This window comes from Malurus melanocephalus, unplaced genomic scaffold, assembly GCF_030028575.1.
Source record: "Malurus melanocephalus ecotype Western Australia unplaced genomic scaffold, MMel_1.1 scaffold_114, whole genome shotgun sequence".
NCBI classification, from domain to species: domain Eukaryota; kingdom Metazoa; phylum Chordata; class Aves; order Passeriformes; family Maluridae; genus Malurus; species Malurus melanocephalus.
Window position 1 is genome coordinate 1,667,334 of NW_026623346.1, and position 17,535 is coordinate 1,684,868.

Here is a 17,535-nt window from a genome sequence, read left to right on the forward strand (position 1 = left end):
TTTTGTTTTGTTTTGTTTTTAAATTTCTTTCCTGAAACAGGAAATAATTCCTTTTGTTTTTAAATTTCTTTCCTGAAACAGGAAATAATTCCTGTGATTTCCATTGCTTACTCCTTTAATACATATCTTTACTTACAGTGTTTAATAGGACTGAACTGTCACATAGGGTTACTGTCAGGCTTTTCTTTTTAAATGATACCCTGTAAGAGATGCTTCCAATACTCAAAAAACACCTTGTATTGAAAGGTGTTAGGCAAATCCTTAGCTAAGAGTGCTGCTCTTACACATTTAGTGCTCTAAAATCTGAGAAATTTTAAATTGTTATCTTAAAATACATTGTATGAATAGAAACTGCTTTGACAAATTTTTAAATGTGTTTAATTTCAACTCCCACATATTGAAAATAGTCATATATCTCCTCTTTTATTTTTTTTAGATTACCCAGCAGCTGGAAGGGATCTGTTTGCAAGTGATTGGAACAGTTTTGCAGCAGCATGTATTAGGTATCTATACTTCTGTTGGCTTACTTTTTGAAATGTATGGGATTGGCATTATATTTATCTAGATTCTGTTCATTTTAGAGTTCTACGAAGAGATCTTTTCCTTGGCTCACAGTCTGACCTGCCAACAGGTTTCCGCACAAATGTGGCAGCTTCTTCCTCTTGTGTTTGAAGTCTTCCAGCAGGATGGTTTTGATTATTTTACTGGTAAGTAATATAAATAAAGCAGGAAGCCACATGCTTTCATGGACACAATTTCAGCCACACAATAAATTGCATTATGACTGAAATGTTACGAAAGCACTTAAGTAAGGTTACACTTACTTGAAGTATTTTATGTTGCCATTGCTGCTACCAGATGTGTTTTGCTAAGGCACCTATGACTTGCACACACTTATCTTGGCAAACATTAAGCAAGAACTGTAATTATTAATACACAAATTTCAACCTGATTTTAATAGCACACGGACAATATCTAACTGTGRTCATCCTTCTTTTAATACAGATATGATGCCTCTCTTGCATAATTATGTTACTGTCGACACAGATACACTTCTGTCAGACACAAAATATCTTGAAATGATTTACAGTATGTGCAAGAAGGTGAGTAGATTCCCATGTGGTAACAAAACCTGCTATCCCTGAAGTAATAACCATGTTAAACTGGGTACTTTTTTCCGCAGCAGCTTTTGACATCTGCTCTTTAGAGCATTTTGCTATTTAACATCCTCTGAGAGTCCCCAAATTACTAAGTTACTGCAGAGAAATTTAAAGAAGTTGCCTCAAAATTTCAGAGATACGCCTTTGGCATAAGGGAAAAATAAATTGTACGCAACAAAAGCAGATTAAACAACCTAGGTTTGGTGCAATAAACTTTGTGCATATGGGCATGCAAGACAGATTGCAAACGGTAGGTGGATGCTTTCATCTAGGATTTGTAGCCTCACCATAGCCAGGATACGCTTGCTGTATGTGTGCTGAAGGTCTGACATGTTAGCTGAACAAGTGGGGTAGGGGTGGAAGGTAAAGGGGACGGGAATAGGAAGTTGCTTTCCCATGTTCGTGTTAAGTCAGTGGTGAAAGGTGGGAGCAGAATGCAATTGTTCTGACTCGGTCCAGGCACTTTTGGGCAGGGTTTCTGTATTCAACTGTGTATTGCAGGTAGCTGCCAACCAGGCTTTCTTTGTCCAGTCAAAATGCAGAATATACAGCTTTCCTCTGTGAGGAACAGAATACTTCTTTATAAGATGATGTTAATGTTTTATCATCTCTAATAGTAATCTGTGGAGATTTCAGTTTTCCACTGCTGGATATCATATGTGGTGTCTGTTTAAGAGCTTTGGTGAACTGTCAGCTGTGCCACCTGTGGTATTTCCTGATTAATTCTTTTAAAGATGTTTAAATATTGCATTGAATAACTACTCCGGTATTCTATAAATACTAATGAATAACGCTTCCCAGCCTTTGTTTAAAAACAAGTTGCAAACAGGCCAATTAAGCAGTTTGTAAATTCTTGGAATGTGGTGTTAACTGAGCACAGTGAATTTTTAACACAAGTTTTGGATATTGTGTGGTCTCCCACTGGATATCCCATTTTTGTAAATCACATTTTTCTGCAAACTTCAATATATTAATACATAAGAAAAGTTTTCTTTTGTGTATGGAAATAAACCTTAGTAAAATGGCAGCTGATGCTTTTACAGTTACTGTGGTAAGCTCTGTTCCATAGAGTTATTGAATATTTGTACATGTAGGTTAGTTTTGGCAATGTTCAATTTTCAGTCTCTGGTTGTCATACTGAGCCTTTGCTGTAGATTTGGCTGCTTCACTGATTGCTGTTTATACTGGCATTGTTAGAAGGAGTACATTCATACCCCTTTTCAAAGTAAAGCAGTATATAGGGAATATTCCTTGAGGGGATAACACCAACGGTAATGGCTGTGTTTCAGGTCCTTACAGGAGTTGCAGGAGAAGATGCAGAATGTCATGCAGCAAAGCTGTTAGAAGTAATTATTCTTCAGTGTAAAGGGCGTGGCATTGACCAGGTTGGTAACAACTTTGCTTGCTAAAACTAATATTTTAAAAATATTTGATTCTGTAGTATTAATTGATTATGTATTTACACAAGTTTTGTTACGAGCAGTTTGTGTGGGGCTACTCAGCTGACAGCAGTGCACAGAGAGCTCCTGCACACTTTGGCTCCAGAATTTAGAACACTGCAAAACTCTGGTGTTTTCATGAATCTGGAAGAGTGCCACCTCTGGAGCATCTTGGTTCTAAGAAGTCAATTAATTGCAATCTAAGTTAATTCTAGTGAATTTTTAATGAAAATTGTTCAATCTCTCAAGCTCATTGAAATGAGGAACAATGGAAATGAAGTTTCTAGAATCGAAATCCATGTAATAGAGGGACCAGGGACTTCATTATGCACAAACGGAAGTTGAAATTGAGAGATCAATAAGTAGATTTTTCTGGACTTTCTAGTGTATGCATTTCCTCTATTTTCCATGTTTTAATACACAAGATTATAGAGCCACATTTGTTCACAGGATGTCACAAAATCCATGTGATTAAATATTTTCACATTTTCATTTCATGTTTCTATCTGACTTCTGTTGCCAGTTAGAAATTACTCCATTTTATGCCATCTGTGTTTATGTGCCAGACCGTTGAAGTGCAGTAGGACAAATTTTATTTTTGATCACTGTGTCATGTTCTCACTGTCCAGTGCATACCCTTGTTTGTGGAAGCTGCCTTGGAGAGACTGACCAGAGAAGTGAAAACCAGTGAACTGCGAACCATGTGCCTCCAGGTTGCCATAGCTGCTTTGTATTACAATCCTCATTTACTATTAAATACCTTGGAAAATCTTCGCTTCCCCAATAATGTGGAGCCTGTCACTAATCACTTCATAACACAGTGGCTTAATGATGTGGACTGTTTCCTGGGGTAAGCATTCTTACTGTTTCTACTTCTGGAGATGATTCTGATGCACCTGTGTATGACCTGCTTGTAAATCATGGTGAAACTTGCAACTTTTTTACTCTTCTGTTTTGTAGACTTCATGATAGAAAGATGTGTGTGCTTGGCCTGTGTGCTCTTATTGATCTGGAGCAAATACCCCAGGTTTTAAATCAAGTTGCTGGGCAGATCCTGCCAGCTTTTATCCTTTTATTTAATGGATTGAAAAGAGCTTATGCCTGTCATGCAGAGCATGAAAATGATAGCGATGATGATGATGAAGCTGAAGAAGATGAGGAAACAGGTATGGAGACTGAAACTTTGATGTTATTTTTTATCTTTTTTTTTTTTTTTGATTGAGATAATGAATTGCTTTGTGGAATTTTTCTCAGTACCCTAATTCTAAAAATGAAGTGCTACAATAGAACAATGGACATCTTTTGACAACTTTTAAGTATATCTGACTTGCTTTCCAGTCCCACTTTAAATCTGACTTCCAGGGCTGAGTCTCCTCCTAGTCTCCCTAGGCTGGCTGTTGTGTGTGGATGCAATCATTGCTGAAAGCAGTTTTTGCTGGGGCATGTTTCCCATTTGAGTGAGGGGTCACTCAGAAGGAGTTTCCAGGAATTGTTCTATTTCACTGTACGATTTCCACTATATATTATACACTGTCCCATGTTGCTGATGTTTTAGCTGTGTATTAAAAATGACAATTCTTGTGAATATTTCCCTAAAACGTAATCTCAACTTCTTCTGCCTTTATAGACTTAACCATACAGGCCTTTCCGAAACATTCACATTGTTTTCCATCTTCTTTATATGAAGTTCAAAATTGCCTACAACTTACCTGTACTTTATTCTTCCATCTTTCCCTACACTCTGCTTCAGATTTTACTTCTCATTCCCTATTCCTTTTCCATCATCAGGCCAGTCTCTTTGGGTGCTTTTTTGGAACTTTTTTCCACACTTACAGGAATTTGTTTTCATCTATCTACTCAAAGCCCAGTTATTTCCTGATCTCTGCTGTTGAATTCTGGACTTCTCAAACTATTGTCACTATATGTCAGTCATACTATCACATTTTGTATTTTAGGCTGCCTTTTCAACAGTCCTTTTGAATGTGCCTTTAAAAGTATTTTCATGAAATTTTTTTCAGGCTTGCCTTGGAGCATGAACATTGCTTTGTTTAAAAGTTTTATCAAGTGCTGTCCAAACTCTCTGTGTATGCATATCTGTGACAAAGTTTTCCTTTCCCACTTGGTGTGAGGGAAGAGTGTCTGGGAAGAAGCCTCTGGCACTGGGAGAGGAGCTAAATGAACTCCCCCCTTTTCAGCCTGTACTGTATTGTTATTGCTTCCACTGCCTGTTGTACATAATTAGTCACATCTCTAAATAGTCATTCTTGTTGTTCTCAAGATAAATTCTTTTGTATGTTATAATTGACTCAGAGGAGCTGGGGAGTGATGAAGATGACATTGATGAAGATGGTCAAGAATATCTAGAAATTCTAGCAAAACAGGCAGGTGAAGATGGAGATGATGAAGACTGGGAAGAAGACGATGCTGAAGAGACTGCTTTGGAAGGCTATTCCACAATTATTGATGATGAAGACAACCCTATTGATGAATATCAGATATTTAAAACAATTTTTCAGAGTAAGTAACTGTACTTCCTTCCCTGGCCAACATTTTGACTTTAGTGTCCTGTTGTAAACTAGAGTCCTTTGAAAGCTTTCAAACAGGCTTTCCAATAAGTGCTCGAACCATTTCTTTTTTTGGAACAAGGAAAGCATCATTAAACTTCCAGAGCAGGGGGAGATGCTTGAATAAATTTACTGTGGTGGGGAAGAGCTCAGAAGCTGTATTAAGTGTTTTAAATTTCTTGCATTATGTAACGATAACAGAATACTATTCTGATTAAAAAGGCAATGYGTGAGTAAGCTTTGACTTACAGAACACTTTATCAACACTTCCCTTTTGCTTATGTTCTCTTTCTCCTGCAGCAATTCAGAATCGTAACCCTGTGTGGTACCAGGCTTTGACACAGGGCCTTAACGAAGAACAAAGGAAACAGCTGCAGGACATAGCGACTCTGGCGGATCAGCGGCGGGCAGCACATGGTATTTGCACCCCTTTATACCAATAATGGCTTCTTTTGCACTTTGAATGCCCTGGATGTGCTCAAGAAGCATAATACAGAAAAGGCCTATAAGTCAAGCCTAATAATGTCTCCCTCAAAGTAGAGTTGTTTTGCACTCCAGAGGTGCTTGAAATCTCTTGTCAGGTCACAAAGTCTCAATGCACAAACTGTGTGGCAATACCACAGGTGGGAGGAAGAGTAAAAACACTTGGGGAAGTGGCCAAAGAAGTAAAATTTGTCCTATTTTTTCCTAATTGCTTAGATTTGAAAACAATTGATTTGATTACCTGAAGGTAGATGAACTCCAGGTATGTTAACAAACATATCAAGAGGCTGATAAATTATTTCCTGAGATGTGGCGTAGTCCAACTGGGATACACAAGGACAGACAAGGGTAGAATACTAAATTATGAAAGTATATTCCATTTGTAAACCCACATCATTAAACCCATTAAATATTTCAGAACATTGTTTCTTCTTTGTTCTACAGATTTTAAAATCTATATTCCAATTTTTCTTTTTTTTTTGTTTTCACTTTTGAGTGTAAGCCAGTATATATCCCACTCTTAAGTCAAGACTGAATGTTGAGGGATCAGTCTAGCCTCATATCCTCTGTCTTACTGAGCAATTGCTACAGATGTTTCAAAACAGAAATTCAGAAATCTTTCAATAAAAAGATTGGTAGTAAGAGTACACATTTAATTAATAACTGCTTTTTATGGGAGAACAGCCTAAATTACCTCACAAAGCTTGTAAGGGTCCAGAATGGTCCAGTTTTAATGCTCTGTGTGTGTGTGTGTGTGTGTGTGTGTGTGTGTGTGTGTGTGTCTGTGTTATACTGTTTTTTCAAAGAAGTTGTCAAGTTTAACTTAAGCAACCAGCTCCTTATGGCAAATTCTTGCCTACTATCAGAGCACACTGATACTACATGGAGGCCATCTACCACACATGGGGGCATCCTGTTAGAAAGATTTGAAATACAGTTCTCTTTCATTAATGTAGCTTAGGAGAATTTCCATATGCTAAGAGATTTGTCTTCTGTGGAGCTGTGAGGGATTCTGCCCCCAAGCTCCATTAGCCATGGGAGCATCTTTTTGGCCTATTTCCAAAGAAACAGAGCCAAAATGCATATTTGCTAGATAATATGGCTGTCCTGTATTCCCAGAGAGATTGCAATTGTTTTGATTTAGGAGAAAGCTCTAAGACCTACATAAGGCATTAATGCATTGTTATCTTGGCCTGGGAATGATACAAACCACCTTCTGCACTATCTAGGTACAACCTAAATTACCAGCCTGATTTTCAGTTGTCCATGTATTAGAGCTTGTAAAAACCTGTCTTAGAGTAAAACYTGTCCTACAGTAGTGTTTGAAAGATGGTAAAACCAGACAAGTATCACTGGTAGTTACAGCGATGTATATGTGGACCTCAGATGTCTAAAGATCTAGAGGTTTGGTTGAAAAATTATGAACTTGGTAGTTTTCTCTTGGAATTATGTTTTGTGATCTAGTAACCTGAAGTCCAAATTATTTGCTTGGGTAGCAGCATGTGTAAAAAGTCTTTTCCTGGTGCATTAGTGGGTGTTTTTGCTTTCACTGTTGAATCGAGATAGGAATGCTGAAAATTTAGCTTGCTTATCTGTGTGTACTGCTTTTTTTTTTTTTTTTTTTTTTTTTTTTTTTTTTTTTTTTTTTTTTTTTTTTTTTTTTTTTTTTTTTTTCATGTGCTCTGTTACTGATTTGACTGAAAGTCTGATGATGTTAACCAGAAAGAATTGTGTGCCTGCAACCCAGTTTATAAGTACAGCATCTATTCAGGTCCTGTTTCTAAATTACAGCCATGTCCAAAAGTTAGTGTGGTCTTTTTAAAGTACAAATTCATTTAAGCATGGGTATAAAAATACTAAGAAGTTAAAAGTAAATAATCAGTCCATCTGGTTTTCAGGGCCTGATTCCTTTGCTGGGTAAGCCAGGTTAAACCTCTGTCTTCTGAGAGACTCAAAAGTGGTCAGTCACAGGATCTTGGCCTGTCTTCCCCAGTACACACACACTAAAATATCTTCCTTCTCTTTTCTTGTTTTGTTTTAGAATCCAAAATGATTGAAAAGCATGGAGGATACAAATTCAATGCTCCAGTTGTGCCAACTTCATTTAATTTTGGAGGCCCTGCCCCAGGAATGAATTGAATTATCACTTTTCCTGCTACTGTGTGATTGTAGTGAAGAGCTTGTGTTCCTCCCAATAGTGGTTCCAGAACTGGTTCATGTTATCTACAACTCACTCTAAACTAATTTATAAATAGATTGGACAAAAGCCCCCAAAGTGGGATCTGATTATACAACCTAATACTGGAAAGCAAACCAGAGGTTTTTTTGAAGATAGGAAGAATCTGAATTTAAAGCTTCAAATGACACACTTTGGAGATCGGAAATCAAGAGGGGATGTCATGAAGGCAGCTTTTCTTTTTCTGAGGAAAAAAAATTGACATGGGCTGCAGGACTATTTAAAATGTCTCATTTACAGTACGAGCTAGAAGGCAGACTTAATTTTTACACCTGTGGCAGTATGAGTATTGGCCCAGTTTCTTTCCCTTTTATCCCTACTACTGGGTGTCTATTCTTTTAATGTAAATAAGATAAGGTAATCAGATAGCCTTACTTAATCTTCATCATTTCCATTTATCAAGGTTGTTCATATGTAGAATATTGAACACTTAATGTAGCACTACATAACTGATAAATCTGTAAATGAATTAGCACTTTCATATTGAAACAAGCCTGCTAGCCTATGTACAAAAATAGCAAAATGTTTGCTGTTTATAAAAATAAAAAATAAGGGATGTATTGGGGAAAATAATTTCAAGTTATTAATTTAAAATGAACTAGCAGTTTTGTACCTGGTGACTTTGTGGTGCAGTCACCTCTGGTTGTGACTTGAATTCGGATATGTAAAAAGGGGTTAGTGATATTTCATTGCTGCTAAAGAAAAAATAGCAACACCCTCCGTGTCCTTTGTTTTTTTTAAAGATCTCACTGTACAAGCTAGAAAATGGAACAAATGTGTACTGTAAGCACAAGGCAAAAAGGTACCCTCTCTAAAGCAGGTAAATAAGATGTGAAGTTCTTAAGGTCAATTGAAGTGTATGGGTGAAACATCTAYATATGCAATCTATTAAAAACACAGCAATGTCATTGGCTGACCTGGGCTATGGTATATAAATGCAACTCTTTTTCCCCAGTTGTGCAAAAGATTCTTTTTCCAGCTTATGGTAGTGCTGGTGCACTACTCCTGCATTTCATTCCCCCTCTTTTTGCACTTGCTGCATTAGTGTGTGCTGTTGTCTGCCTGATCCAGACAGTGTATTTGAAGTTTTGCCAATCTTTCACTTTTGAAGCCACAATTTTCTTCCTTCAAAGTTGCTATAGTAACTAGTATTTTAGCTAGAGGCAAAATACAGTTCCCTCTGGGACCACTATCAAAACCACTGTATGAAGAAGCCAGCAGGAAGAGGCTGTGAATGGGTTGGCTTAAATGCCCCCTTTTTGTTTTCTAAAAGCAAAATCCATTGGCATTTGATCTTGCCTTGAGATCACTGGTGTCAGGTCTTTTAAATCAAATGTTTGGGTTGGTTTGTTTTTTTTTTTTTTTCTTTAGGCTGTTTTTATATAAAAATGTCACCTGCTGTAACAATTGATATTAAACAAGCTACCTTAATTTAATGTAAGCCTCCAAAATTTAAATACAGGTTAAAAATAAACTGAGTTTTTATCTGTAAAAATGAAATGCACATATATATATATTATGATACTCAAAATGCAGTCTTCAGAAAATTGGTTTGTGTGGTGTGGTTTTTTGCATCAGCAGAGTAGCAGGATTTGGTGGTGGTTTGGGGTTTCCTTGCTGAGCTGTCCAGCCCCTCCTCCCCAGGCTTCCTTGCTCCAGCAAATGCTTCCCTGCCAAGGTGGGACACTGAGCCAGAGCTGCAGTGCCATGCTGCCCTACTCCAGTACCAAAGGGACACTTGATAAACAAAGCATCTGAAGTGAAAAAGCCTAAATCATGAAGCCTTGGATGGAAATACCCATCCTGGTGGTGGTGTGAGACCCAGGGTAGTTGTGCATCTTTAGGTGACTGGCCAAGCACACAGAGCAGAGCTTACTTGGGGTTTTGTGACTAACTCAGGTGTGCTCTAGCCCCCAGGGAATCTCGAGACAAGGTTTTATTTTTGTAGAAAAAGCTCACATGTACTTCCAGCATGCCTTCTCCTGTGCATTCCTTGGGAACACCCAGTTGGACAAAAATAATTTCTGAACATCTGCTTGTTGGGTATCTGCTTACCTTTGTATGCATCCAAAAACATGTGTGAGAACCTTTGAGGAKAGATGAGCCACTTGGGCCCCATGATAGAAGATGTGACCGCAGCAGTGAGAAAGCTTGATGTATAAAGCAGATGATGAAAAAATAGGGGTAAATCACTAGTTTTAGTTCCATTGTCAGTTCTGGAACAATTATATTTTTCAAGTCACAAGTCAAGGGAAGAAATTTATCTTGATGTGAGGAATAGATTCTTACTTCAAGGGTGCTTTAATGTGTCACTAGACTGGTTAGCAAGGAGCATCTTTTTTAAGAATGGATCTAGAACTTTACTTTCCTTTGCTCCAAGAAATGTATTTATATAAATTGCAAAACAATTTTGCATTGTTGTTGGTGGTGATAGTGCATTTTGTGATGCAATATATGAATTTCAGTGATACACTTATGTCAAATTAAAAACTGATCTTCCTTCCTAGAACTTGCACTTATCTATTCCATTTTCAAGGATAATGCAACTCTAAAGGAAGAGCTGGGAAATTTAAAGCCTCTGTTTTTTCTATTATGGAAGATCTCCTTGGATTAATAAACATCTAAAGCAAATCCTTATCTTCACTTATTTCAGTGTGGTGTTTTGAATGTAGCTGTATCCTTACAGTAGAGTCCTGCTTGAGTTGCACAGGTCTAAGGTTTGTATTTCCCTCTCCAAAATACTTCTCCAAACAAATGTTAGGCACGACCAGAATTCTCTTCAAGTGTGTGTAAAAATGCTGACATACTGGGTAAATTTAATCTTTTTTTTCCCCAGCTCACTACCTTAAAAGAATTAATAGGTGTCAGTGTAGTGCAGCAAAGCTCTCTTCAAATCTTACAGCCTAGGACTACTACTGCGAGATTTATGAAGTCTGCAGTGGAGTAATTGCTGACTACCTGTCAGTAACCATGCATATGATTTTAATCCTCTAGTAATGGATATACCTGGTAAAGTCTGTGGGTTCATTATTTTCTCTGTGGAACCTTTACACATCCAGAATGAGCAACATTGAAAAGCTTTGCTGTTGAATATTAGTTACTATTTAATCAAAATGTGGCTTTATCTTAAATGGTGTGTCACTGGTTTGTTTATTTCTGCTTCTTCTAGCAAAAGGTCGATGCTGGAAACAAAGCACTTGAACATGGGAACTATTGCATTTCACAGAGATGTTAATAATCTATTAATATAGGGGCATCAGAAATAGGATTTTTTCTCGGGTATTTCACTGTTGCTGTATCTCAAACCAAACTGATGGCTGCAGTTGGCATTTGGTTTAAAAAATTACAATCAGGAAACAGTTAACTAAGAAAGAAAAACTGCTTGCTCTTAGGCCTCTTTGGGAATAAGCTTTTTTTGGCTTGAGCAACTGCCAGGATTTCGGACTGCAAGACTTTCGAACTATTATTCTGGAGCAAAACGTCAATGTTTTTATATCTCTCATGTTCAGGAAGATGGAGTAGATCCACCAGAGCTGGGCTTACTGTCCCAACAGTGGTGATGATTCGCATCAACTTTGCAACAGTTTTCTTAAACAATCACCCACAGAATTAATCGTAACCCTTTGCTTGCCTTAGACGGGGAGCTATTGGACTATTTAGCGCACGTTTCCGTACCTAAAAATCATGGACGGATAAACACTCCCAAGCATAGCTTTAAGCACAGTGTCCTCATCCCCCAGAGCCGGGCCCGGAGATAATGCGGCAGGAGGCGGGAAGGGAAGGACAGATGGCTCGCTGCATCCATCCAGGCCATGCGGCCCCGCAGGGACTCGCGCAATGCCCAAAGGGGCCCGGATGGCCTCGACCGAGCCAGATCCGCTCCCGGGGGAGCCGGCGGCCGCTGCCCGTCCCCTCCCCGTSGCCACCGCTTCAGGCGCTGCCGGTCCTGCGCGGGGCCCGCCGAGGGAGGGCAGGAAATGGCGCCGCTCTCCGCTGGCGCGAGGGCGCCTCGCTGCCCGCGGCACAAAATGGCGGCGCCCCCGCGCCCGGCACAGCCGCGACGCCGTGAAGCCGCGGGGCGGGGCCGCGGGCGCGCGGCCAATGGACACCGCCGCACGGCCCGGAGGCGGCCAATGGCAGGCAGCGGCGGCGGCGGCGCGCGCGGCGCGACCAATTGGAGCGGCGGAGTCGGCGCTGTCGGCCCCGCCCGCAGGGCGCGGGGCGGTGCCACGCGGGCGGGCGGTGCCGAGCAGCCGTTTCCTGTCCTGGTGCATGGTGGTCGGACGGAGGAATTGTTGGAAAATTTCTCGGCGAGGTTCGTATATAAATGTGCTTTTACCCAGTGTGCCTTATGCTCCCTCCGCCATCTCCGGACGGGGCCGCGGCGCCGCGCCCGCCGCGCCCGCCGGCGGTGCTCGGGGAGGCAGGCAGGGGCAGCAGGGCGCGGGCGGCACCGACCCGAGGCGCAAAGCCGCGGCGATAAAGCCGCTCCGCTCCACGGGGCCCGCCCGGCCCCTCCCCGCCCGCCGGGCCCGCGGGGGTCCCCCGGGCCGCCTCCCTGGGCCCGCTCGGCGCTGCGTCACGGGCGGGGGGCGAGGGGGGCACGGGCCGGGGCGCTCCGGGCCCCGCGCCCGCCTTGCCTAAATCGGGGGGGCTCATTTATTTGTATATTTTCCCCGTTGTTTAGGGGGTTTTCTTCCCGATTTGAATTTTTTTTAAAATTACTATTATTTTTTCAAACGCGGTATTTCCATTCTATCGGCTGTAGGGCGGCATTAAAGCAGGGGCGGCCACGGCTGTCTGGGCCCGGCGCGCGGCCGGACCCGCACAGGCACCGGGAGGAAAATCCGCTGTTCCTGCCCCGAGTGGCGGCGTTTCTGCGCGGCCGTGGCCACGCTCTCACGGGAGAATGTCCTGGCACCTTTTTGCCTTCTGAAAGCCAGCTTTTTGCTGCGTCTCGTTCACCTCGACAAAATGCTAAAATACTTTTTTATCTTTTTTTTTCTTTTTTACAATTGCTCTTGTCGGTCCCTCCATCAWTTTTCCTCTAGAGCTTATAATAGAACTGGATAATGAGACGCTGCTCCTCTAGAATGGCCCACAATGGTGCACAATAACGCAAATATTTTTATTTTGTTTTCTGATAAGGCCTTATTTGTGGTGCTTTTTCCTCCAGAAAAAAAGGACGTGACTTGCCTACAAGTTTAAATTTTGTGTTAAGGCTGTGGTTGAGCAGCTCCACTTAAGTTTACAGTTTTTTTAAGGGTTTATTTTGAACTATCAGAGAATGGCATCTACCATCATATGCAGAGTGATACCATTATTTGTAAGGAATGTTGTTTCTGGTCCAGTGACACAGGAACTGCAGCCTTACAGTCTTTCAAAGCAAACATTTCTACTTGTGTCACCGGGATTCTGCTTCAAATGTCTCTGCGTTGTATACCAGATGCTTCTGTTACAGCTTTTAGGTGATGGTACCTGAAATATTAAATTAGACTCTTTAATTAGCAGCCTTTTAACATAGACATAGTATATTGTTAGCTTTTTTCGTTTGCCGTGCAGCTTTAGAACGGCAGAGTACGATGTAGCCGTTTTCTCATGGCTTCTTTGTATTTCTCCATTAATGCATTGTTTTCGAGGTGTGTTTGTGTCAAAAGCAATTTGTCTGTATCACTGCAGAACAGGAACCTCAGGAGTAAGTAGTCATATAATAGATGATTGCTTTGGTAATGGATTACAGCGTAAACGAGACGTAAAAATAAACTTTTTGAAAGAGTTTTGAGAAGTGTAATTTATTTAATCACTTACCTAAACTGTTCTCGTTGTAATAATTCATTTCTATTACCCTATCTGAGGAAAAGTCATTTTGCTTTATATTTAAGGCTCAAATTAAGCAAATACTTAAACAAGTGTAGAAGTTCTTTAACAGTTACACTGACTTCACTCTGTCTTCATTCTTGTGTAGCTTTTGCTGCTTTTCTCATAGGAGAGCCACGGCGATATATAGTCAGGTGATGAACAGTGCCTGGTAAAGGTGCCAAAATTAGGCTGTAAATTAGGTATTTTTTCTTTAGAATGTCTCTAGTAGTGTGTTGCTTCAGCTCAGTGGACATTTTACTGTTCTGTACTGCCCAGAAGAAGGGAATTGTCAGGAGTTAAAACAGTGGGCAGGCCAAAGTGCTGGCTGCTGCTGCGGCTCCTCACTGCCGCTCTGTGGGATGGGCACAGGGGCTGGGATGAGATTTTTAGCCCTGAAGTATTCATCTAATCAACAGATTAGATGGTGGGATGAGCTTTAGTTTGGTCAGGATGGCTTCACTTGGACTGCGGGATTCTGGTCTTTCCTTGCTGTTGCATGTGAGTCTTCACCTTAAGCGTTTTGAGTTAACACTAACACGTGCTCAGCTCAGCATAGTCTTTGAGAAGCACTGTTGGATTATGAGGAGTCTTTAGCTGGTACCTGTGAGGCAAATTGCTTTCCAAAGGGCTTGGCTGAATTTGGATGAGGTTCCCTACACCTCGATAATCAGGGCAATTCTTCCATTGTCAGGCCTTACAATGGCCGGAATGCAAATATTCATGAGGAAGGTGGGACTCCTCTTGGTGCTCTTCTATTTACTCTTCCTGTCTGCGTTTTGACTTGTASCTGCTTCCTTGGTCATCCCTTCTGCTTCCTATGATGTCTTTTATAACTCCTGCAGCCTCTGGCTTGTAAGTACATAGCACAGCATCCTAGGCCAGCCTTGTCACTGATTTTGTTTTCCTGTGTCGCTGCTACATCCCCTGCACATCTCTAACCAGCAATGCTTTCTGCTCAGCGTTAATTGGGGGCAGCTTGGTTTTTCATCTCTTGTGCAAAGAAATCAGTGTACCTGGTTAAAAGAGCGTGAATTGGCTAGTCCCTTCCTGTGGCTTTTGTCACAAAAGATGCCAAAAGATGGGAGGAAGGTTTCTGCTTAGCTCATGGATCCCTGAGGTAGATTGTTATCCAAACTGATGTATCCTCTTGAATCTAAGAGTTTAGCTCTGAAGTGCAAGTTGCTCTAATTAGAGGTGTACACAGGTCTTCTTCTAAGCATAGAATGACAAATGTGAGAGTGTGTCTCCAGGGATACCATTTCTAGGGAGGAGGGGAAGGAAGCCTTGTGACCCATCTTGACACGGGTGTTTATGGGATTTTGCCTGTACCTAAGTGTAACCTGTTCTGCCCTTAGTTGTATTTACTTAAGGGAATGCGATTTTGCTTTGATCCCTCTGTACACTAGGGATCATTGATTAGTTACTCAAAACCAAATTTGACTAAATTAGTAAATGCTATCACTGACTTAGTCTGCCAGTTTTCTGGATTACATGACATTTTTGTGTGTAGTAGGATTGTACTTTGCTCCAGCAAGATAACACTTGTTAAATAAATGAAGTTTTTGGTTTTGACGAGAATTTGCAGTTGCATCAGGTTTTGCAATTTTCAAGGCTGACATCTGAGTTATGCTTAAAACTACATAACTCTTCCCTCAGTCTGTATTTTCCTCTCTGCAGAACGTTTTCCTCTATATTGACTTGAGCAGAAAATTGTATTACCTGCTTAATGCTCTTAATTTCTGGTGACATATTTTTCTAGAATTGGAAGATGGGTCCATGTTTGCAAGAAAGCTGGTTTGCTCATATTTTAACTATATTCATACATGGCTAATATGGTACAGCACAGAGTTCTGTAGGATGTATTTAGATGTACTGTGTTTCAGTTTATATTTGTAATCAGGCTTTGGCAATCCAGCAGGCTTCCCCTCCAGTTCCTGAAATACAAGCCTGTGCTAAAGCGCTGCCGTTAATGTCATGGCTAATGCTGATACATCTGTAATGTAGTTATCAGATTGCTAATTAACTCATAGCCACACAAAAGAACGCACTCAAAATTCYTCTTTTTGTTGGCCGTCTCAGTGGATTTGCAGGAATTGAAAGGGCATGCCCAGGATTCATTTATTTTGGTGATGTAAGTAAGACTTGTGGTTGCTTGACAGTTAAAAAATTAGAAGTCTGTTTAGCATGAAAGTTAAACAATGGAAATAGTAGGTCTCAGTTTGTTTTAATTTTTAGTCCTTAAGTATTCATCTAATCACCAGCTGTTCCCAGTTATATTTAAAATACCAATATAACTGGAGATCTTACGATTTTAGGGAGAAGTAGCCCATGAAGTGTTTTGGAAGTTAACTGTATCTAAATATGTATTTTTAGTGTAAATAGGAATCACTGCTCATTTCTAGGAGTACCTCAGATTCAGTTGTCAGATGCATAACCTGGATGCCTTCTTGATACCTATTTTAGCTATTTATACACTTGGTGATAAAAACAAACCAAACAAAAAAACAGTAGTTTTAAAAACACAGATTCATCTGTTAGGTGCTTTAAATCTGTTTCTCCCTTCATAAATCCAGGGTGAAAATCCATTTGGAATTAATTGCTTTATCTCACTAACGTGCAGTAAAATTACTTAAGGTTGGCATTTTTTCATCTTTGCTAATTATGTTCTAAGTTTTTTCAGAAAATTAACTGACCTGCCACAGGTTCAGCTTTTTTTTTCTGAGTGTGCACTTTGATTATTTATCCTAAGTTTTTTTTTACTATTAAAGCACAGGTAGTTTATTACCAGTCAGTCTGCAATAAAGGAATGGGTTTGAAGGATTTTAGAAAGGAAGGTATGCCTAAGCATCGATAACACAAGTTTGGCCAGGAGAGGAGGAATGTATCTTATCTTTGAGCAAGGACTACCACCTGAGTTAGGACAAACTTGACTTGTTTTGGGGGGCATTCCACTGTTGCATTCGCAGCAGGTCTGTAAGCCATTCCATATACAGAAAAGCGTTCCTAATGACACATGGATGTTTCAGTCATACTTGAATTTGGTGTTTGGTACAGATTATATGGATGGCCCTTCTACAAGCCAAACCTCTGCTGCTGTGTGCTACTATTCCTACTAACTCTGTCATTAGTGTCATTAGAGTGTTGCTCATTGACCAGCTGCATTAATATGCTTTTTTATACTTTATTAATATAAAATTTTTGGAATCCAGGTGTCTGTACTTCTGTAAACGCTGCTGCATGGACCTCAGTTGCTTGTCAGCTTCCATGCAAGATTTTTGGAATTGGTCTGTTGAAAGACTCCCAAATCTGTTTCAAAACTCTGGAACAGAGCTATGCTGCTGGAACAGTACACCCAGGGCACTTGTGCTCATGGAACTGGGTATTTGCTGTGAGGTGCTTGTCCCAGAGCTGCAACATGAGTTTAATTAGCTTCTGTCATCACTGCTGACAGCTCTCGTGCTGATGGAACTACGCTGGTCTCCTTTCATTAGCCAGTAATTTCTTCTCTAATACATTCAAATAAGGTGTGAAGGTAGCAGTCATATTTGGGATCAGCCTGAGTCTTCTCTACATGTGTGGGACTTGTTGGTAGGTGGCTTTCTCATCTGCCTGTTTAAATGCCATACATTTGAAAATAATAGCAACTTTAGCATTCCCACAGTGTGAAAATACATACATATACATAATCTCATAATATTAGTTAGAGTAAGGATTTGTAAATATTCTTTATTTGCATTGGTTAATCCAGTTTTTTTTTTTATTTATCTGTAAAATGTAAGCATTGAGATCTGACA

At 40.3% G+C, this 17,535-nt stretch overlaps 2 protein-coding genes across 6 annotated transcripts in view; both read left to right on the forward strand.

Annotated features, from left to right (window-relative positions):
- Positions 1 to 10,519, forward strand: part of IPO7 (importin 7) — a 35,344-nt gene extending 24,825 nt beyond the window's left edge. Inside the window, exons 17-25 of the mRNA XM_057369719.1 lie at positions 437 to 503; positions 582 to 707; positions 1,006 to 1,103; positions 2,450 to 2,545; positions 3,229 to 3,449; positions 3,560 to 3,765; positions 4,910 to 5,116; positions 5,464 to 5,580; positions 7,688 to 10,519. Of these exons, the coding sequence (XP_057225702.1) occupies positions 437 to 503; positions 582 to 707; positions 1,006 to 1,103; positions 2,450 to 2,545; positions 3,229 to 3,449; positions 3,560 to 3,765; positions 4,910 to 5,116; positions 5,464 to 5,580; positions 7,688 to 7,785 (1,236 nt within the window). The 3' untranslated portion in view covers positions 7,786 to 10,519. The remainder of the gene's footprint in view (positions 1 to 436; positions 504 to 581; positions 708 to 1,005; positions 1,104 to 2,449; positions 2,546 to 3,228; positions 3,450 to 3,559; positions 3,766 to 4,909; positions 5,117 to 5,463; positions 5,581 to 7,687) is intronic.
- A 1,592-nt stretch (positions 10,520 to 12,111) lies between these two features.
- Positions 12,112 to 17,535, forward strand: part of ZNF143 (zinc finger protein 143) — a 42,831-nt gene continuing 37,407 nt past the window's right edge. The window contains exon 1 of one of the 5 annotated variants that reach the window (XM_057369724.1): positions 12,112 to 12,197. Coding sequence is in view for 4 of the 5 variants with exons in the window: in XM_057369722.1 (XP_057225705.1) it covers positions 14,238 to 14,239 (2 nt within the window). In the remaining variant the exon portion in view is untranslated. Of the gene's footprint in view, positions 12,198 to 14,096; positions 14,240 to 15,218; positions 15,873 to 17,535 lie in introns of those variants that run through there. The other 4 variants (XM_057369722.1, XM_057369726.1, XM_057369725.1 and 1 more) reach the window with 4 other exon arrangements.